Genomic DNA, 23153 nt, shown 5'->3' on the forward strand with positions numbered 1-23153 from the left:
TAAAGTTAGTATGAAATCTTTGGCCTACTCGAGTGGTACGGAAGATTTCATACTAACTTTACCATCTCTCTATACCTTTACGTGTAAAAGAAGCAATTTCGAAAATTAATTACTCAAAAACGGTGCGGTCAATTGATCGGAAATTTTGGTAGTGAATTATTAATATATTTATCTTTCAATAAAAAAAATTTCATAATTTTCTGTTGAAAAGCTTATCACGCAACAACTACCTTAATAGTATATCGTATAAGGTAAAAGCCCCAATAGATAATCACGTACCAGTATATGATCACTCCATGTATTTGTATATCTATATTCACAAATATACCCTGATAGCCACAGTTTCAGACCAACCAAGTTGGTGTCAGATAGTTGCCACCAACTTAGCGACAACTTGCGGTCAACTTCCGAATTTGTAACTGTTGGCGCCAAGTTGGCTACAAGTTTCTGAGAAAAAAGAGACCAATCTACTGTCGCAATATGTCGCCAAATTTCTTGAGAAACTTATCGTCAACTTGGTGTGAAAAAGTTTCAGAGCAACTTTTGCCGACAACTTGGTGACAACTTGGTGAACAAGTTGACACCAACCGAGTTACTTTCCAAGAGTTGCCGCCAAGTTGGTGACAAGTTGCGGCCAACTTGGCTATCAGGGTAGGTATACAAATACATGGATTGATCATGTACATGATCATATATTGGGGCTTTTACCTTACTGTATACTTATAATTTTTTATATAAAAATTAATTTCGGAAGAGGATATGTAATTTTATGAAGTTTAAATGGTGTCTTAGAAATAATCCTTGTCCTTGTCTAAAAAGTTAATTGTGGATGTTTAGTCGTTTTACGTCCTTTCTGTAACCTTTTTATTTGGTTGTTAATTGATCGACTGAGATAATAGCGGGATTATTGAAAGAATGAGGGCAAGCGAGGCGAGCATGATATGTTTAGTATATTAGAATTGCAATCAACTAAAAATGATAACTTTGAACATAATATCTTTATTGTAGAAAATTATTTATACTGAGACTATTCTTATCTAATTGGATAATATTAACCTGTATATAATTTCTTAAGGGGGTATTCTAGTCTAGAGGTCTGAATTTCGAGCGTTTTTTGGAAATTAATATAAAAGAAGCAGTTAATATTTTTACTATACAATTTTTTATCATTTGTTTATTGATATTTCAAGAATACAAAAAAATACATTTCAAAAAAAAATAAATTTTCAAAAAGATATAAGTCCTTGAAGTAGAGAAAAAAAAAAGGCCGTGTCCTCGTGAAAAGGATTTCTCCCTTTGTATCCATCTGAAAAAAAAACAATGCCAAATTATTGATCAGTACAAATGTCATTGTCGCACAAACCAACAAAACTTGAAAAAAAAATTTTTTTCACAAAATGGCGGCTGTTTAAAAATAGAAGTCGATTTTTTTACTCATTTTTCAACTTTCTCCAATTTTTTAGAAATATTACAAATTTGAAATTTTCAATTTTTATTGGTTAGTGCGAAAGCGAGATAATTGAAGAATATTCATGCTAAATTTCAAATAAATCGGCTGATTAGAACCCAAGATATCTGCATCACCGTATCGAAAAAAGTAGTTTCGAGAAAAACGCGTTTAAAGTTTAACGTTCAGTTTCAGGTAGCGTAACTGATAAAATAGTACGTATAACTTACATTATCTTAATCAGCCATCCCAGTTTCATACATTGGGCCTTCCTCTACTACATATTGACTGTTTTCAGCATTTCTCTCTGTATAACGAGCAGTTCTTTCCTCTTTTGAAGCATCTGAAGCTCGAACCTCAGACCGTTCAATCCTTACTGCGTTGCGCCTAACAGCAAACCCATGGGATTCCAGACCTATTTTTATTCCCATTAGACTCATTATTTGTAAAATAGGATAAAAGCCTTCATTGAAAATACAAACTGCTAAACAATTAGCAATCTCAATTGTCTGGGACCCGGCATGGATATGTTTGGGTGCAAATGTCCATATTAAAGAGTTAAGTGACTCGTTGTTATTTTGAGTTTAGCTGCCCAAGCAACGTTCTAATAAAGAATCATCTGATAAGCATTCGTAAATAGGTTTCATAACTTTTAAAACCTTATCAGTTAGAGGTGGATTTTCATGGTGAAAGTCATTCTCAGTTCCTAATCTGAGGCTTTCTTATTTACTTCCCGAGGAGTGTATGCTATTTTTTTACTCGACGACGTAAATAATTTTGATCAGATGCCCAGAGATCTGGATCCTTGTCCATGAATTGATGAGGTAAAACAAACTGTTGAAATAAAAGCAATGATTGCTTGCTAGCAAAATCACAGAGATTTTTCGATAATAACAAGCTTATATCTTTGGCAATAAACTTTTTCGAGTTTGCAGCATTACTGTTTCGCACTTTCATTGCAGCTACGGTTTGCCTTTTAATTTGTAAGGGTACACTGTCATCAAATAACGCTAAACCGACTAACTCTTCGGATAAGCACCATAAATGTCTTAATAATGTCGAGCTTGCTGCGTCAGCAATTTTTTTACGAACAGAACGGTATTGATATAAATTTTTAACCATATTCAAATCTTGATTAGGTGACTTTATCGCAGAAGGTGCTTGAAACCATGAAATGACATAAAATTCGACGAGGAATAAGCAGACATATCTTAGTCCATTTACCTCAGTGGAATTCATTTGAAACTGTTTTCGAAACATAAACAGTTTCAAAGCGTACAGAGCTTTTGACACCCATCTGGCATGGTGGTTGGGTCATGGAGCTTTAAAGCTCATTCCATTTTTTAGAGAACCACCTAAAAATATCAACACCAATTCTAAAAACTCTTTATAATCGTCTCGGTCATGCTTTTCCTGAAATATAAAATTTGTAATTGAATTTCGAGGATCTGAATCAAGATTTGTGACTAATCAATAAATTAACCGCAATTATCATTTAGAATTTAAAGAAAACACTATGATCCGGTTTTAAATGAGTACTATGCGAATAACGCTACTAAGTCAGAAAATTAGGAGAGTAAAATAATTTCCAATTTTTTATAGTGAGTTCTGAAAGGATGTAACTTTATTAAAAGCTGCTATTTCGAGATAAAATAAAGGATTTTAACTCTTAACTTCTCTACTAATAAAAATGAGACACAGAATTTTTTTACAGGTTTTCCTTTCAGCCCGATCAGAACTAATATTAATCAAAATAATTTTTAAAATTTGTTGATTTTCAAATCTATTTCTGAAAGAGGTTCATTTAACCAAAAAATGTAGACGAGAATTTTGACAATAAAAAGAAAAATTTGATAAGATAATAATAGTGCTCGATAAACAATTACGATTGTTATAGAATATTTTGTAGTTGGTATATGATCGTCGGTGTTTTTGTCTTTGAGTTCATTATTGCGAAACCATAAAGTACTATCCAAAATAACCAAAACGATGACCTTCTTAAAACTAATGTACAAATGTCAATAATTAGAAAAAATGATTATAATTTAAATACCTGTAGTCAATCAATAATGAAACTTATTATTTCATTTTTTTTTTCGTGAATTTTTTCATTTATAATTGAATCCTGAATACCAGTTTCAAATTTTGTTTTGTCTATGTTTTTCCAATTATTTTGGAATCGTACAAAAACTGCTACATTAGGAGAACTTACTCCTGGCCAAACAACTTCGACAACGCTTCTTAAAATCAATTCATACACATGATGTTGACATGCCAAATATAATAATGGCTTTTTTAACATTTTTTCGAATTGGCCGCATGTTCCTTTATCAACTCCTTAAATAAAAATGATTAAAAATATTAATATTACCAATCATCAGCCGGAAGTATAAACTATAATATCGAAAAATATATTCTTGAACCAGTATTAAAAGTAAGTTGCATGTAATGAACATAAATGACAAGATCTGAAAAATTTTCTGCACACAAGGTTAGTTTCTTTAAAGTTGTAACTTGATGCCAGTAGAAAACGAGGCATTGGAAATATCATGATTCTGGTTTGAAAAATTTTAAATAGGCAAATTAAATGATATATTTAAGAACAACCGTGTCGTCCCGAAGCAACAATATTACAACTTTAAAAAAGCTTTTTTTATATGCGTCATTTTACCAAATAAAATCGATTTAACTCATATTGGAGCTTTCACAAAATCAGACGTGATTTTATTAATATTGGTACTTATTTGCATAAGAATAATGAAGAAATAACAATATTTAAAAAATGAATGAAATTTTAAAAATCATCACTCAATTGTAAGGGCTCAAATTTTTAAAGGATTTCTCTCTCTCTCTCTCTCTAATAAAAAAAAATACCTTCAAAAAATTTTAAAATAATAGGTAAAGATTGTCTTGTCAAAATGACATCGTTTGGTAGAATGATCCACATATTTTTTCGGGAACAGGTGAATTTTGTTTACTAATTCATTTACCTGTATTTGTCGCACATGTGTCAAAGCACACAGCTTTAATCCGATCTGAAATATTCCACTCATTTACTCTCTAAATATGAATTAGTGAAAATTCGCTGGAATAAGTGAATATTCACTTTTTCTAAGTGCCAATCGAACCACTTTGGTTTCAATGCTAAAGTATGAGTAATTCACAGGAAACAAACAAGAGTGAAAACGGGCCTCATGCCTAGCAAGACGCACTGCTACTTAGTGCAAAGATGAAGAGGACAGATGCTCTGGTACATCTGGAGAAGTTAGTCAGTGGACTGCAGGACTTTCTCCAAACCAAGCAAAATGTCCACAAGGAGATCAAGTCGAAGTCGACGAACATCTGCAGTGCCCTGAGAAGGTTCAAGAAACTGGACAAAGAGTGGCAGGATATCCAACAGCAACATGGTAATGTCGTGATGAAGACGAGTGCGACAGCGGTTTCACCTGCAAAAGCCGACACGTTTGTCGAAGAGATAGACACAGGTGGCGAAGGTGACGTCGAGTCAGTTGTCGAAGACGGAGAGGAAACTGGAACTGATATCAGGCCTGGGAAAAGGAAGGAGCAAAATTCCCCAGACTCAATGACCAGCCGTACTAAGAAGAAGAAGGACCTTAAACTAATTTTTTTTTTATTTTCTTTAATGAGAGATGTCCATATTGAGAGATTTCCGAATTTTTTTGTCCATAATTAGAGATGTTCATTTGTAAAGCTTTTCTATACTCAGTTGTTCATCTGTGTTTATGTCAAATAACCTTGATGTTTTTTATTCAAATTGTCTAAATTTAGGTTTGTTATTATTTTTTAATTTCCTTTTTTTCTTCTGTTTATATTTCCATTTTTAAAAAATTTGAATTGCTTTAATGGACTATTTTCTAATTTTAGGCCTTTTCAATTTTAATTTTGTTTAATGATATGATCCAATATTTTAGTAAATCTCTTTATATTTAGCTATAGTTATTTGATATTGTTTATTTTTAAGACTGTCATTATCAGGAGACTGATATTTCATTGATTTTCTTTTAATTGAAATATTTTATTTGTATATTTTTGAATATTCAAATTATTTCTCTGGTGATTTACCTTAAAGGAATTTTTTATTTTTAATTATCTCTATGTATAGTACTTTTTCTTTGGTTAAAGTTCTATAATTATGTTTGTCTGAGCTTACAATTATTTATTTTATGTAAATTTTCTTCATAGTTTCGTTTATTTTTTTTATTTTCCAAATATATTATTAATTGAAATTTTTAGTGAGAGATGTCCAAATTGAGAATTTTTTATTTTACTCGAATCATTGCCAACAAATGTTACAAATCAATGATGACGACTGTATATATATATATATATATATATATATATATATATATATATATATATATATATATATATATATATATATATATATATATATATATACATATATAGGTTAATATTGAATTAAAATTTATGTTAAAATATTTATAATACACATTAGAATCATTTTTATAATTAAAATATGAGGGTCAATAACTAGGATCAATTCTGAATGTATGATGCAGTTGTTGACCCTCAAGTTTTAACCTACAACAAGTGAGTTTATCTGTTTAGTGACATGTGCATAAAATCTAAAATTAGTAATATTCATCATTATCTTGGATTAGTTATTATTATTCATAATGTGTAGTGATAAACTAACATTCATTATTAGTTTTTGTTAATAAAAAATTATATTTAAAGGCCTTGAAAGTACATTTTTGAAGTAATACTGTCATTGTAAAAATTATTGTTAAAATAATGTCAATTTCGTTAGTATTTAAATTGTTATAACGGTTTTAGTTGAATAATATTTTTATAACAAAATTAACTTTTTTTTCTTTTATTTAAGAGTTCAAAAAAAGAAAAACGAGCTACAATGAGAAACAGTTGGGTCTGGCGATGGATGAAGTGAAGGCATCAGGTATTCCTGTGCGAAGAGCTGCCAAGAAGTTTAATATCCCAAAAACCCCCAAAAAGCTAAAAGATTTTAAAATAAAGCTATGAAGGAAACAGAAAAAATTATAAAAAAAATTAGGAAAACGGTTGACCCTGAAGGCCATCCCTGCAACTTCCCGCTAATTCCATACTTAGGCGCTTGAAATTGCACCAATGACGTTTTTGAGCTCTTCGAGCTCAAAAATACAATTTATGAGTTATTTTGAACTCTCCGATCTCAAAGAGATTACTTTCCTATGCTTTTGAGCTCTTCGAGCTCAAAAGTCTGATAGGGATTTGATAAGACACTAATTTTTGAATTTTTAAACCGCAATAACAATTGAATGAATAAACTGATTTTTACGTGGTTGGCAGAATTCGACGCAGTTTTTCAAGCCTCACAAAGAATCTTAAAGTTTAAATTGATCGCGCTAGGAATTTCGGAGTTATTCCAAAAAAACACTTTTTTCAGTTTTCTTTCGTTCATGATATCTCTCGAAGGAACCAACCGATTTTACCGGACTGGTGGCGATCAACGTGGTTTTTTGAGGTTAAGAGCTGATTGGTTTTTGGAGTTGAACCATCAAGCCATTTAAAAGTTATTTCAAAAAAACCACATTGGAAAAAAAATTTTCTTTCAGTTTTTCGAAGATTTCTCAAAATCAATTGATCTGAATCGGTCCAAATAGTTCTCAAAATCTAAGTTTGGTCAAGCCCTTTCGAATGGCACCAACCTTGATGAAATCAGTCAAGCCGTTCAAAAGTTATAAACGGTTCACATACTTTCACACACACACACACACACACACACACACACACACACACACACACACACACACACACACACACACACACACACACACACACACACACACACACACAAAACTGAAGCTGTGCTCATCACCAGCAGAAAGATCGTAGAAAACATCAAGCTGAATGTCGGCGAGCAGGAGATCGCATCGCAACCATTTATCCGATATCTGGGGGTGATGCTGGATGCCCGACTGAACTTTAAGTAACAGGTCGAACACGTAAGTACTAAAGCATCAGCAGTGGTAACTAGTCTATCAAGACTGATGCCGAATGTTGGAGGCCCGAAGCAGAGCAGGAGACTATTGCTGTCGTCAGTAGTCACATCAGTGCTCACATATGGAATATCCGTTGGGGCAGACGCGCTGGAGACCCAAAAATCATGGAGGAAAGCCGGACCGGTCTACCGATTAAGTGACCGGTCTACCGATTAATATACCACCGAAAGAGGTCATCTACACTGAGCGCTGAAGAACTGAGAACTGAAGAGCGACAACATAGTATAGCAAGATGGCAACAACTATGGGATGCTGCGGAGAAGGGAAGATGGACTCATCGACTTATACCAAGGATTGACGTTTGGCTTAACCGGAATCACGGCGAGGCCAACTACTATCTGACCCAGATATTGTCAGGACACGGCTGTTTCCGGGAGTACCTTCATCGCTTTAAGCACGATAATTCCCCAGAGTGCCCGTCTTGCCCAAGAGTTGCTGAAAATGCGGAGCACGTTTTTCTTTGAGTGCCCTCGTTTTAACCCACAGCGTGATGAGTTAGAGAAGATCCTGAACAAGAAAATCATACCAGAGTCAATAGTAGAAGAAATGCTGTCATCCGAAGCTGCCTGGAACGCCACAAGCACGTTTACCACCGAAGTGCTTACAGAGCTGCGTTCCATTGAAAGAAAAAGGGCAAATGACAGAAACTAGAAGGAAGGAAATATAACACCTTAACCACCAGAAGAAATAGCAGTAGCTAGATCCTCCCCTCACGAAGTAATGCTTGACGGCGGTTTCCATAAGGGATTAGAGGAAAGAAGAAAAGGGGTTTAGGGTTTAGTGGGTAGGGGCGTTAGCGTCGAGTTTTAGTATGACGCTGCGTCGAGTCACCACATATCCAGGCTGAACAGCTATGCCTGGAATCCGTAAAAGGGATTCCCCCCCGCCCCTAAGTTAAAAAAAAAAAAAAAAAAAACACACACACACACACATACAGACAGACGACATAGTGACAACCTTGCGGGGATAGTCAGGGAAGCTTCCTGTGATCCTTGAACGTCGAGATCTGATGAAAACTCGATTTTTGTAAAACGGGGTGAAAACAATAACTTCCCGATTTTTGAAAATCTTCGATTTTCTTAGCGGGAAGTTAAAAAAAAAATTTCGTAAAAAAAAAAATAAGGAGTAATTTTTCAAATTAATTTCAATTTTTTATATTTTTAAGTGTTGTGTTGCATAACTTAAATTATTTATTAGTTAAAATGTAAAAAACTTCTTTTTTAATAATAAATGTTTGATATTATTATCTAATTAATGATTTTAATTTATTTAAACTTAATAAAAATATTTTATATAACGTAATCATAATTTAATTTAAGGGTCAGAAACTACACCACTGTCAGGGTCAGAAACTGCCACATAAGAAATTCTAAAGGTCAGAAACTGATGTCTTAGATGTCAATTATTAAAACGTCGATTTAAATTATTTATTCAATTAAAATAATGATTTTATGTATTCGACTTTATTTTGAAAACTATAAACTAGTTGATAAAATTATTAATTGTCTTTTAAGTTAAAACTATATTTATTATTATCGTATAACTTCAACAGTCACTCTAAAAAGGTCAGAAACTGGGTCCTTTACCTTAATATGCAGTTAAAATTTTATAAAAATCGATTAAAAAATTTCTTATCCTTTCTCAACAGCCTATCTATTTTTTGAGGACTTCTGTTTACCTGGCTGGCTTTTATACAAAAGAATGGATTAAAATGAATAAAAATTGTTCTTATTTTTTTAGTTTACACGGAGAAAAAAATTTTGCTATAGGAACTTTATAGTAGTTAGTTAGTTGTAAAAAGTTCCAGTAGGTTAACGTATTCTTATAGTAACAATACCGTTTGGCTCCTGCAACTCTACATCGTTGAGCTCTGAAAGCTAAACGTTATTTACCTCTCACAACTCTACAGGATCGTTCTGAGACTATAACAAATTTTTGGAAGTCTGCTTAATAATTTTTTTTTACGATTTAGCATTGATAATTTAATAAATACATGCGGCAGAAGGAATTTATATTGCCAACAATAATTGTAAATGACAAATAAGAATAGTATTATAATAGAGATAAAATAATAATAGAACTTACATTACAAATAAAAATTATTTGTAAAATAAAAATATGTTCGTCACAAAATTATCTTATTTACTTAATTATATCAATAAATATTGGACATAAAATCACTACCGTATATATACAAGAAAAGATAAATAAACGAAAACAAATTTTATTTTGTGTTAAATGAGGTCTTTTTAATGTACTCCGATAACTTATCACTTATCACAATATATTCAACTAATGAATTAAATTGTCACTGCATATGAACCTTGAAAAACCATCATCAATACAAAACTGTTCTAACGAAATTCAAGTTGACAAAAAAAAACCTATTTCCTTAAATAAATAAATTGGGAACTTAATTGTCCTCATATATTTTTAATAATATGGATTAGTAACAAAATAATTCTGTTTGTCATTTTAGAAGGTTATGAAATATGTCAGCGCACTTCACTACTGCGCAACGTAGAGCGCTCCCAACTATACCGTTTGGCTCTGAGAACAATCCCGTAGAGCTCTGAGAGCTCAACAACATTGAGTTATCAGAACTAAATAACATTTTGTTACTGTAACTCTACAACGAACAGTAAACTGTGTATAGTTGTGGTAACTCTACAGTTACGTTACCAGAACGAAATTTTTTTTTCCGTCTATGAACGTCTTTGTTGAGCCTAACAAGTTTTATATCAATAATCATAACGATATTCTTAAAAAAAATGAATAAAAATAGTGTTATTTTTCATGTTTCCAAAGTAGAATAACCTCTTAATAAAACAGTGTCTTTATGCATTAAGTATTAAATTTTTTTATTAAATCTGAACTATAACTAATACTACAAGGTAAATAAAATTTACTATATGTTTTAAGAATATTTAACGAATTCACAGTATATATACAGCTAAATATATATAGCATTTGACCGTAACCTACCACCGAAAAAAATTTTATTTAATCCCGATCAGAAAATGTTGATCTTTAATAAAGTATTAAGTTTATTAAATTTAAGTTAAGTTATGATACAGTGAAATTTTAGAAGTTAATTAATTGTTTCAAATTTTAAACGTCCTACACCTCTAAAACGCCCTGGTGGTTATGTACACGGAAAAAACGAGATTTAACTGGTTTCCATGTTGGACGGAACCTAGTTCCATCTATAGTGAAAAAAATTTACAAATGGTTACTACTTCAATGTAGACTGTAGTAGGTACAGTTTCCGTTTATTTCAGTTCAATCCGAGATGGGGCTCAGAGCCATCTGAGATTTATTTGTCTCAGATGGTTGTCAGTACCGCGCGCATGCTCGTCAGTCCCATCTTACATAAAAGTGGCGTCCATTTGGAATTTAACTAGAATCTATCTGCAGATAGTACCTTTTTTTACATTGTCATTTTCAAGTGCATTTTGCAATCAAATATATATGAATAATATGAATGAATAATGAGTATATTATAATGAATAATACAGATTATAATTTTATTCCAAATCAAAATACTAATCCTTAATAAGTTTAAAAAAAAATAAATTTAAAAGAAAAATTTTTAATTTAAAATTAAAAAATTAAAAAAAAGAAATTTTAATTTCAGTGTGGTACTATTTTTTAAAACAAGATGAAGATTGGTATTCATCAACATCTTATTTTAAAAAATATTACCACACTGAAATAAAAATTTTTTTTTTTAATTTTTTAATTTAAAATTTAAAATTTTTCTTTTTTTTAATTTTTTAATTTTAAATTAAAAATTTTTCTTTTAAATTTATTTTTTTTTTAAACTTATTAAGGATTAGTATTAAGGATTAAAATTATAATCTGTATTATTCATTATAATATACTCATTATTCATTCATATTATTCATATATATTTGATTGCAAAATGCACTTGAAAATGACAATGTAAAAATACAGTCAACGCTCTTTGTATTTGACTCGCCCGTACAGGACCATTCTCTGTATTTGACTCGTCCTTGTCCATAAGAGCTGTGTAAAATCGTCAAATACAGAGGAAGAATGTGGTCAAATACAGAGAGGTCCAATACAGAGAGCGTCGACTGTAGGTACTATCTGCAGATAGATTCTAGTTAAATTCCAAATGGACGCCACTTCTATGTAAGATGGGACTTACGTGCATGCGCGTGGTACTGACAACCATCTGAGACAAATAAATCTCAGATGGCTCTGAGCCCCATCTCGGATTGAACTGAAATAAACGAAAACTGTACCTACTACAGTATACATTGGAGTAGGTTACTACTTCTAACCATTTGTAAATTTTTTTCACTATAGATGGAACTAGGTTCCGTTCAACATGGAAACCAGTTAAATAAGCCAGTCTCATGGCTAAGCGGTACAACGCTTGTCATGCTGGCTTGGGACTGGTGAGGCTCGGGTTCGAATCCCGGTGTGAGCTGGAAATTAAATTTAATTTTCAGTGAACATCGGTGCTCGTAACTTACGCCGGGCTGTACAGGTTTGGGTTTTTCGATGGTTTCCCCAAGCCCTGTGCTACCGGTGGGGCACAGGCAAATGCGTGCAGTTTCCCCAAAGTCGGCCCATCGCCACATTACTCTCCAGGCTGAAAAAGTATGTAATACCGCCAAACTTATTCTGCCAAACAATGTACCGATCAGCCTGGAGTCCCCCTCCGGTCTCGGCCGGACCCCCATCGAGACAGAAGTCTGAAAAGCGGGGTTAAAAGAAAAAAAAAAAAGAAACCAGTTAAATCTTGTTTTTTCCGTGTACTATCTATATAGTCCGACTATACTGACGACATTGATCCAGACGAGTGGGAAATTCGGTAAGTCAAAATCACAGTGAAAAAAAAAAATTAAATCAAGAGAAAAATTAACTTGAACCAAGAAGAATTTCTTCGTTTACGAATTTTTCTGTACAAATTAGGGCGGTCAAGTTTTTTAAATTTATATATTTGATTCAAGTTAATTTTTTTATCTGGGCATTATTTTTTAATTGAAAAATTTTATACTTTTTATTTTTAAATTAAAATAAAAACTCCTATCGATATTCGATTTTATTTCATCATTAACTTCATCACTTCCATTACGAATAAAAATTACAAAAATATTATATAATTTTAATGAATAAAAAAAATTTTATTAAAAGTACAATGAAAAAAAAAACTTCTGTTAAAAATTTACTCATAGATTTTTCTTATTGAACAAATTATTATGAAAAAATCAAAAGAAAAATTCCACATGCAGAAAGATTTGAAAAACTATAGGTGCAATTTTTTTTAGTACTTTTTAAATTCTGATTTAATTTTTAAAAAAATGTCAAAAGTTTGCTGATTTCAGTATCATAATTTATTAAATATTTTTTATTTAATTCAAGAAAAGCTATTCTTTTGTTTTCTTGTAATAATGATAACAGATATTGATATTCTTCTATCAAATAATTAATATATTGAATTATTTACTTCAAAAAATTCTTGAGTAAAAAAATCTCTATCTAGACATAATTTTTTTCATTAATTTGTTTTCATAGGAAGCGTCCTTTTTCTCAATGGCTCGATGGCCAGAGATTGACGTTAACTTGAAAAAACCTAGGTAAGTAATTCCTTCCAATAAACTTTTAAGGGCTACATATAATTTCATATGTTAATGAAAATAATTATAAACATTACGCAAATAATACAACAATTGCTTTAAAATTTACAAATTTTCTTAATATCACAGAGTGCTAGAAGATTCAGGAGAATTGGAACCTCCGCGACTGCGCTAAGCTAATGAAAAAATTGGTGCTGTAATATACTGAACGACTTCTAAAGGAGAAAGAAATTATACAACAAGTCTGTCATTTTTTTTAACATATTTCTGTTTAATTATATTTGTGTTATAAATTTTTTAAAATGAATTAATTTATTGAAACATGGTAAGTAATTTGGCTCTAATTATAATTGACATAAGTTGAAAATGAAGAAAATTAATAAAATTAAAAATATGTAACTTCAAGTGTAATACACAGCATGTATGATTAAAGTTATAGTTACAGTAACTGATAATATGTAAGAGATAATTATTATATTAATTTATTCAGCGAACGATTTTTCGCAGTGATCCTTGGAGCTTTAAAATTCGTTATTGTTGAAGGAAGAACAGTCATGATTCCTAAAAAAAATATTTTGCTTATTAGTAAAAAGTTTATACTAATTTTTTTAAGTTCGACTAAATTTAGATTATTGAATAATTTTTAACAAGTAGTCGAATTTAAAAGGATAAAAAAGCAACTTTTTTAAAGTAATTGCATAAAATTTTGTACTTGAAGTAATGAGACATCATAGATGCAATACAATGATCCATCCAAGGTACGTAAGTGCGTCTCCTGCTGGTCATTCTGATAAAAGTATCGCCAAACCCCTCACAGTGTTTCAATTCGTGCTTGATGCGTGCAGATGTCATAAACCTATATGCGTCATAAATCATGAAATAACATTATTTAAAAAAAAAAAGTAAACCCTGTTGTTAATAAAAATGAGCATCAACTGAGATTGTAAGTACACCCAGATGTGTAAAATGTCAAAAGGGAGTATTACAGCAGTTAGATAGGATTTTGTGCCAAAAAGGGCAAATAAAACAATTCTTTCTTTTTTGCCATTTAACTAAAAATCTTTCAAAAATTTGAGATTAATATAAAACAAATTTTTTGAATTACTAAAGCCAATGAGGCATGTCTCAAGATATGCGCTCTTTTGGCTTTAAGATGAATTTTCTTAAGGCCAGATATTGTAGAAAAAAAAAAGTTTCAATACGAAACGTTGACAAAAAGCGCGAACAATAAAGCTAGATAAAAATAATACTCAGGGTATAAAAATCAACTCTGGAGAGAAGGTACTCAATCGATTAATGCAAAATAATTTAGCATAAAAATGTATACGCCCGTTTGGCGTTAGATCACTACATTTTGAAATTCCGAAAATGATACTGAAATCGAGAGACATCTGATGATCTTTAGAATTTTTTTAACTAATAAATTGTAGCTCAAAAAATTTATTGAAAAAATTTCATCTTTAGGTCTAAAAAATTATGAATGCAATCGTTTAAAAATAATTTTTAAGACCTTGTTTATTATTTAAGAAAAATCAAAAAATGCCAATTTCAGTTTCATATTACTAAAAGATAGAGGTCTACATTTTCATAAATACGCCCTTTAAGCTTACGAAAAATTTTTTTTCGGTATTTGTCACGCGATATAGTAAATATTATTTTACTCACTTGGATATTAAAAACCAAATTAAATAATCATGAAGATAGTCCGAATACAATGAAAAAATGACCGATGGATTTTCGGTGGCATCACAAATTGTACGTTTATAAAAGTTCTCTGAGATAGGAAAAAAAAAAAGATAGTATTTTATTAATAAATTCATTGTGACACGACATAATTAAGTATGCATGCGAAGTTTCTATGCACAAAAAATAAAATGAACTTACTTGAAGCGACTGTTCCATGTGACTCACTTAGATCCTTGTATAGTCTTCGTCTACATTAAAAAAAAAAATTTACAATTGAATAATTTAGTAGTTATTTTCAGACTTCATCTGTTATTAATAGAAAAAATAAATACCCTGCCATTAATATAACAATATCGTAAGAATTTAATTCGAAATAAGTTTTTTTACGGACCATAAATCTATTTAATCCACTGAGAATGTCGATCAAATAAATGGTTGATGAAACTGCGTCTTTGGAGTCGATAAATGGCATAAATGCCTCAGTCTGATAAAACAAGAAAATAATAATAATACTACTGGTGCACACTAAGAGAAAAAAATTTCTTTAGAAAAAATTAACAATGTTGCAATGAGAAATAAAATTGTTGAAAATTTTTATTAAATTAACTTCCTTGTCACAATAATGTCTATTATTTTCAAAAGAAATTTTTTCTATACGGTAATATACATACTTCTGGAATAATAATCCCTGAGATATTGAACGATATGATTGGTGAAGAAAAAACTCCAAACAACATGTCAATATAATTGTAATACGACAGGATGGGTCTCAATAGAGTACGGGTATCGATACTATCAAAATGAAAGTTTTAATAAATAAACATTTAGAAAATGAATTTCAAGATTAAAATTTGAAGCAGCCCAAAAAATAGCATATTCATTTATAGACTAAAAATAGAAAAATTGTTTAATTACATTCCATAGTTGAGGATTCGGCCATCTATTATAGGTAATAATTTTATATGCATACGTTCTAAGTTTTCGGCTTGCAAGTTATAATATTCTTGTCTATGAGTATCGTAATCAAATTCTCTATTCATTTCTGATAAAATAAATTTAAATAATTATTCAGAATATTTGAAAATAAGAGATCTATTAATAATGTTCATGGATAATTATCATGTATATAAAGATTCGAGCACGTCAATCGACAGACTATGTAACTCAAGAGTCTTTTATTAACTGAAATACCCAAAAAGCATGTGTTTAAGCAAGATTCTTGAGGAAGAGCTTGTTCAAAAACGAAATCTATAGTTACAAGTGTCTTCATCTACGTATGGGTCTTGCGCAAGATCGTGTCGTAAGGAACCGACTCAAGAATTGTCTATCACTTGCCCATAATTGTACGTAAGGAGCTTGCAGCAGATGCTCGCGCACAGCTTGACAAATAGTAGAGTGATAGAGATATGTGATTTACTGTGATAAAGACAGAGTCAAACTCTTGTAGAATACTTGCACAAGATTAGCAATTTCTACCTGTCATAATTATCTGCAGCGAGACCCCTAGGTAGAAAACGACTCTAGCAACTATCGAATCTGAGCAGTCTTGCATAAGTCTTGTATAAGATTATTATGTGGATAAACTCGAAAATAAAAAATTTAATCGATAAATTAGCGGTAAACCGTCATATAATAATAAACTTTCGAACCTTTTTCTTTAGCAATAAGAGCTAAAACGTATTTGGAGTTATCATCATCCAAATCATTACCGCTGTTGTGTCGAAGTATGCGACCTCCAATATTTCCTTCCTTATGATGAATAATTACATATTACCGAGAAGAAAAGATAGACTCAAGATCTATTCTAAAGAAATTTTATACGTTACCACAATATAAGATGAACCTTTCCGATAAAGCATTATCGCAGCTCGTCGGTCGTAATTATGATAAAAAGTAACATTATCGAATCCGGGCAAATACTTGATTGCAAAATTTAATGATATTTTTTATTATAAAAGTTACTTAGAGCGCTCTAATTATATTCAATAATTAAACTGGCAAGCAATTTTAAATTACCTGTCCTAATGTCTTTGTGTGTCCAATTTCCCAATTATACTTTATTCTTCTGGCAAAATGTATCTTTGTATTGCCATTAAATAACTTCTGTTCGGTTTTATTCAACCTGACATAATCAGGAGTTCGACTGTTAGGATGTTTTAAACGAAATGATAGTCCACTATCCGTCAGTTTTATTTGTGATATCGTCACAAAATTGCATTCAATAACTATAGTTATGAAAATTAAGTAACATTATTATATACATAAAATGATTAATATTTACATACATCACGTGACAAATACCAAAAAAGACGCATGTTATGAAACGTACGACTTTTTGTTTTAAAAAAATTAAAAATTTTTTGATCTAAAGCAATTTTAAGAATTTCATTTTTTTTTTTAGAAATTACGTTTAAGAGTTCGAAATGGATGTCACATTTTTTTTTGTTCCGAATGTGATCTACTTTGGTACGAATAATTTGTTTTCCTCTAATTCCATTAAAATAAATAAAAATTTCATTTGCAAATAGAGGAAAATTTCAAATATCGCAAGACAAATGCCAAAAAGGCGTATAAAAATTTGTTTTTTTTTGAAATTACTTTGCAAATATATTTTAAGTTTAAATTAAAAAAAAAATTGCTGAAGTCAAATGGGCGTATGTCTAAAAGTTTAAGCCCTCTTCACTTTAGGTATTTGAAAATTTTGTGATCTAAAGCCAAACGGATGCATGTTTTATATATAGAAATATATATGATATAATTTAAATAACTTACCGTCTAAATCATAAAAGACATAATTAGGATCCTCTATAATTTCAAAGCATGTGTTGTTTAAGCCTTTGTCGAGTAGTGCATTTGTGTTAACAACACAAAATGCAGTAAAAAGTAAAATTTTAATAAGAAACATTTTTTTCGTAGTTTATATGTTTGTTTTTCTCAATTTATTCTTCAGCTACTGTAATTGTAAAGTGATTTTATAATATCAACAATTTTTTATGATTGTTATTCAAATACGGATGACACATTTTTTTCGCACGAAATGTGACTCATTTTGGCGTGACTAATTTATGATATTTAAAATGATTGTTCAATTGAGTTGCACAAAATTTTATTGCAAAGCTATAAAATTATCACGAAAAATCGTGCTTGATTCTCTGGGTGAAATAATTTTTATAGTCATCGTGACAATTCATCAGCAAGTAATAAAAATATTATTATACATTTTACACGAAATATGAGTCAATTTAGAATGCCTAACATTGTTTTTTTTAGAAAATTAAAATATTAAAAACCCGATACAGCGATTTTGAATTAAAAATGAACTGTTTATACACAGCCATATTATCAAAATTCTAAAACGTAAACCTATATAATTTGAAATTTGATGGCCCTGAGGGAGCTTAAGCTCAAGGGTTAAATAAACTTTTATCTCTATCTATCTTTAGTGGTGAATAAAAAATTAACGCTTATCGAGACTTTTCATTTGAATACGCTCATGATTTTTTCATATAATAATGAAACTTCAAGTCTTGAGATAGTACTATAAATTGTAAACATTTTAAGCTGTTGTACCTACTGTTATTTATTAATTGGTTTACGTTTAATAATTTTGGACACATGTATTGCTGTACTTCAGTATTTTATTGTAAAGAATATTGGTATGACTATGTTTTGACAGAGTATTCAAGGTAATTTTTTCTTGTATTGTAATTTTATTTTATTTGTTAGTAGTTAATGATGTTGACAGATCAGTAAGATTATTGGCTTTGTATTATTGTACTTGTATAACTTTTAATTAATTGTATTAATTTGTTTGTTAAAACTAGATACCTGAGGATGTTGGAATAAAACCGACGAAACGTCGTATAACGAATAAATGTGTTAAAACGTATTGATTGGTCTTTTTACCTGATTTCTTATTACGTATTTTTTCATATATTTTACATGTATGATATTTCTCATGTATATAAATTCTATGTGGGTACTCAAATGAAAGGTATCGATTACTGTAACATCAGGATGAGCTTATATCGTTAAAATTATCATTAGTAGACAAAATACAATGTCATTTCTCAATTATTGACATTTTTTAAGAAATAAGCTCATCCTCATATTACGTTCATCGAGACCTTTCATTTGAGTACGCACATCATTTTTTCATATATTTTATATGTATAATATTTCTCATATATATAAAATATACAAAAATTGGCGTGTTTCATTTGTATTCAGTCTAATAAAAAATTGACTTGATTCAAGTTAAAAATTTTCGAACTAACAACATTATTTTAAAGAGTTCTATCAACTTGAATCCAGTAGAAAAATCTTAAATTAAGTAAAATTTACGAGAACCAAAAACAATTTATTGGATCAGGAATTTTTATTGGTTTAAGAGTCGAGTCAATTTTTTATCAGTGTAACTTTTGGACGAATGCTATTTTTCAGCATAATTTAAAAAAATTATGATACAATTCTCATCAAATTACGATAGACTAGTAGAATGGTTTGCTTGACTCAAGACAAAAATTCTTCAACCAAGACTACTACAAGAAAAATAATAAATTTTTCGAGACAAGAGAAAAAAATGTTTGATTCGAGAAATTTTTTTAAAACCAACACTTTTATCTTAGTTCAAAAATTTTTTATCTAGCCTCAAGAAATTTATTGTTTTTCTTAGAAAATTTTTTTCTTTTGAGTTAAGGGGGGAAATACGTGTACAAGCTTAAAAAAATTCAATTTTTTTTTTTTTTATAAACGCTTGTAAAACTATTCAAAAATATAGATTTTAAATTTCAAGTCAAAATTCCCATTCGTTCAAAAGTTATAAGTGATTTAATAATTACTTTAATACTATTTTACATTAAGGTAGTTAGGCCCAAAAAGCAAAAATTCAAGAAATCTCCCAAACTCCGTATAGAAGTATTTAAATACATAATACACACACTGTTAAAATTTAGAAATTTAGAATACAAAATTCTGGAATTCCCTACCACATAATTTTTGAGAAATCATTGATAAACTAGTAAAGTAAACAAATAAAGTCATGCGTGGAAGTAAGTGAGCGATAGCCCGTAAGAGAGGCGACACAAGCGAAAGAAAAAGACAGCAGTAGCATAAACTGTAGGTTGGGAAAAAACTACCTTAACTTTTTCTGTCACTTTTTTTTCAAACGCATTTTTCTCGAAACGAGTTTTTTCAAAACTGTGTGCAGTCTAGCTCATAGTTTTAATCCAATCATCTTGCGATATGGCTTATAATTTTCATTATACAATTGCCTTGAATATGAACCTCAATCGAAAGCGATATTTTTATTTAAAGTATTTTTTTTTAACCCTTTAGAGTCAGAGGATCTTGAAACGTCTACGTGTGAGACTGGTGGGGAGAGCGCGAATCGTAGAGTCCCGTGAGTATGTATGAGTGACATGTGAGAGTAGTAGTGTGCCTGTGAGTACCCTTCCACTCATTTGAATCTCGCGCTGCGTTCATTGACAGTGCCGTAGTTAGTATTGTTGACGTAAAGAAATAGTCTCTTCGAAAGTAAGGTTAGAAAAATTTTTTAAATTTCATACATTGCTATGTAATTGAAAAATAATTTGATTGCTCATAATTAGTCGCTAGTATGCCAAAAAGAAAAATAAAAAACATAAAACCTTTAAAGGTTGATGATGAAATAAACGTGAGAGTATTAAGAAATCGACCTGTCACTGTCCAAGATAATAAATTACTGCTTACCATAAAGTTTTGCTGCTTACCATAAAGTCAAATAAAGTTTTTATGGAAAAAACTAACTATTAAATTATTTAAAATATTACTAAAAATGTTATTCAAAATATTACTAAAAATATTATTAAAATATGGCCATTATTCACATTATAAGAATTGATATTGAAATTTGAACTTTTCTTAGTATTTCTTTTTTCTAATAATTATGCTGATAATTAAAATACTTAACTATATTTATAATGAGACAAAATGTTGTTCTTAATTTGAATTTAAGTCCTTTGACATTTATTATTTAATAAATTAAAAATTGAAAAAAAAATTATTTTTTACTTCCCACCCAGGTGAAATTTTTTCTATTATAATACGGCCCTGTCACATTTGTTTCGCGCTTTTTCTAATTCTATTGGGCTCCGCCAGACCAAAGAGTGGGGTTTCAAGGTCAGACTCTAAAGGGTTAATAAACAATGTATGAAAAAGTGGTAAAAAATTACGACAATTTTACAACCCTCTAAAAAATGCAAGTTTTTACTTTTTTTTTTGAAATTGAGGTTCATATAGAAGATACACATATAAATGAAGTAACTTTTCTGTGCCATTTATTTCAAATAAAAATTGTTGCTTCTAACAGCACACAGACTGCTAAGTCGGATGACAATCTACGATGTGTATCAGCTGATATCTCCGCTATTTGTTAATTTATATTGTTGTTTAATACGAAAAAATACTCATAAATATACAGTAGCGCTCAAAAGTATTTTGACAAATATATTTAATGGTTTAATTAAAAATAAATATGAAACACAATAATCATTTATTTATTTTTTTAACACCTTTTGAATAAACTACAGAATAGTGTCAAAGAGGTTCTTATTCGTAATAAAAGAAAGTTTAATTTTTAAAATATTAGGAAAATGGTGGCTCAAAAAGTATTTTGACATTTTGAAAAAACTAATTTAACGCATAATTATAATTTACAGCAATAAATATATTAGTATTTAGTAGCATATCCCTTTGGCCTTTATGACAGCCTTGGCATCGGCATTGAGTCGATTAATTTTTGTAATCGACTTATTGGAATTCTGATCCCACTTATTTTTTAGAGTTTCAAACAAAGCGTTTTTGTTTGAATAATTTTGGGTTTTTACGTTTCAATTCTTCCCAGAGATTTTCTATCGGATTCAAGTCGGGACTTTGACTTGGCCACTCAAGAACTTTAACTTTTTCACGATTTAATAAGTCACTAATATGCTTTGATCTGTGTTTGGGATCATTGTCTTGTTGAAAATACCACTTAGCTGGCATGTGATGATTAGCATATGGTAACATCTGAGACTTTAATATATTTGCATACATGAACCGATCCATTTTTCCTTCTATTCGAACTAATGGTCCAACTCCAGACCGTGAAAAACATCCTAAACCATCACACTACATGTTTAACTGTGGGTATTTGATACCGATAATCGTATTTTTTTTTACTGGACGCCGAATGGTACTTGATACCATCAGATGACATTAAATTAAATTTACTTTCGTCACTCCATAAAACTTTAGACCACTCTAAAACTTGACCACGATATATGCTGTTTCGCGAACTCAAGACGAGACTTCCTGTTTTCGATATTAAGGTTTTTAGCCGGTCTTCGGCCATATAACCCTAGGACCTTTTAAGCGTCGTTTAACAGTAGAAATATGAATATCTACGTTATATTTTTCTTTTAATTCATTTTTATCATTATAGCGGACATCCGTATATCATTTGCTGATAACTTTTTATAATATGATCGATGTAAGAAGAAGTTTTTCTTGGGTGGCCTGTTCGAGGCTTATTTTTGTTATAGACTTTATTCCATAAGCTAACTAACTGTCAAGACACTTTTAAACAAACGAACAACTTCTGTTTGTTTCAATCCTTGTTTTAATGCATTAATAACGGCTTTTTTAAAATCACTAGAATATTCCTTGCACTTAGACATATTGAAATAACCACAACAAGTAAATATATGTAATAATAAAACTAAGGAACAAGTAATCTGCGAGAGTTTTTCAAGTCAAATGCGTGTCAAAATACTTTTGAGCTCACGGTAAGTCAAGTACGTTCGGTGGCGCGGTGTGTAAACAAACAAGTTGTAATTTGATACGCTTAAATAGTCGCAATTACACTACTCTACATCATACTCAATACATTTTCCGATAGGCTTTTATTTTAAAAAAATATTAAAAAATTTTATGTTGTCAAAATACTTTTGAGCGCTACTGTATGTATAAAATAACCTGATAGTTTCAAAAAATAATATTAATTTTTTATACCTTAAAAAAACTAATGAAAATCTAATTAATCTAAAAAAACTAATTAAGCTGGCCTTTCTATCTGTGTACAAGACCAGCTACAATAAATAAATCCATCTTATTCAATCAAAATTTCTTTCATTTTTTTAAATTTGTACTAAAAAAATATTTATAACGTACAGAATTAATAATTAATTTTCATTGTTTACAATATTTAAAAAAATTATAATAATTGACCAATTGTAATTTACTTACGCAGATTTAGTGATTGTTTTGCAGAATAGAAGGTTCTATGATAATAAATCAAGTGGTACCGTACATTGTACAAATTCACATTTACAGAAAATATTTTGTTTT

At 30.2% G+C, this 23153-nt stretch overlaps 1 protein-coding gene and 1 long non-coding RNA gene across 2 annotated transcripts; one reads left to right on the plus strand and one right to left on the minus strand.

Moving 5' to 3' along the window:
- Positions 1-12298: 12298 nt before the first annotated feature.
- Positions 12299-13318, plus strand: LOC123271058. The gene is made up of 3 exons (XR_006510766.1): positions 12299-12334; positions 13039-13100; positions 13230-13318. It is a non-coding gene; the product is annotated as an uncharacterized LOC123271058 (long non-coding RNA).
- Positions 13319-13430: 112 nt separating this feature from the next.
- LOC123271036 lies at positions 13431-23150 on the minus strand. The gene is made up of 12 exons (XM_044737271.1): positions 23052-23150; positions 17559-17739; positions 16803-17011; positions 16613-16705; positions 16436-16535; positions 15702-15828; positions 15458-15578; positions 15119-15270; positions 14985-15034; positions 14766-14874; positions 13813-13956; positions 13431-13661 (listed from the first exon to the last, which is right to left on the minus strand). The coding sequence occupies exons 2-12, from the start codon at positions 17689-17691 to the stop codon at positions 13622-13624; spliced, it is 1278 nt and encodes a 425-aa protein (XP_044593206.1). The 5' UTR covers positions 17692-17739; positions 23052-23150; the 3' UTR covers positions 13431-13621.
- Between the last annotated feature and the right edge of the window lie 3 nt (positions 23151-23153).

The sequence above is a fragment of the Cotesia glomerata genome, linkage group LG8, assembly GCF_020080835.1.
Source record: "Cotesia glomerata isolate CgM1 linkage group LG8, MPM_Cglom_v2.3, whole genome shotgun sequence".
Taxonomy (NCBI): Eukaryota; Metazoa; Arthropoda; class Insecta; order Hymenoptera; family Braconidae; genus Cotesia; species Cotesia glomerata.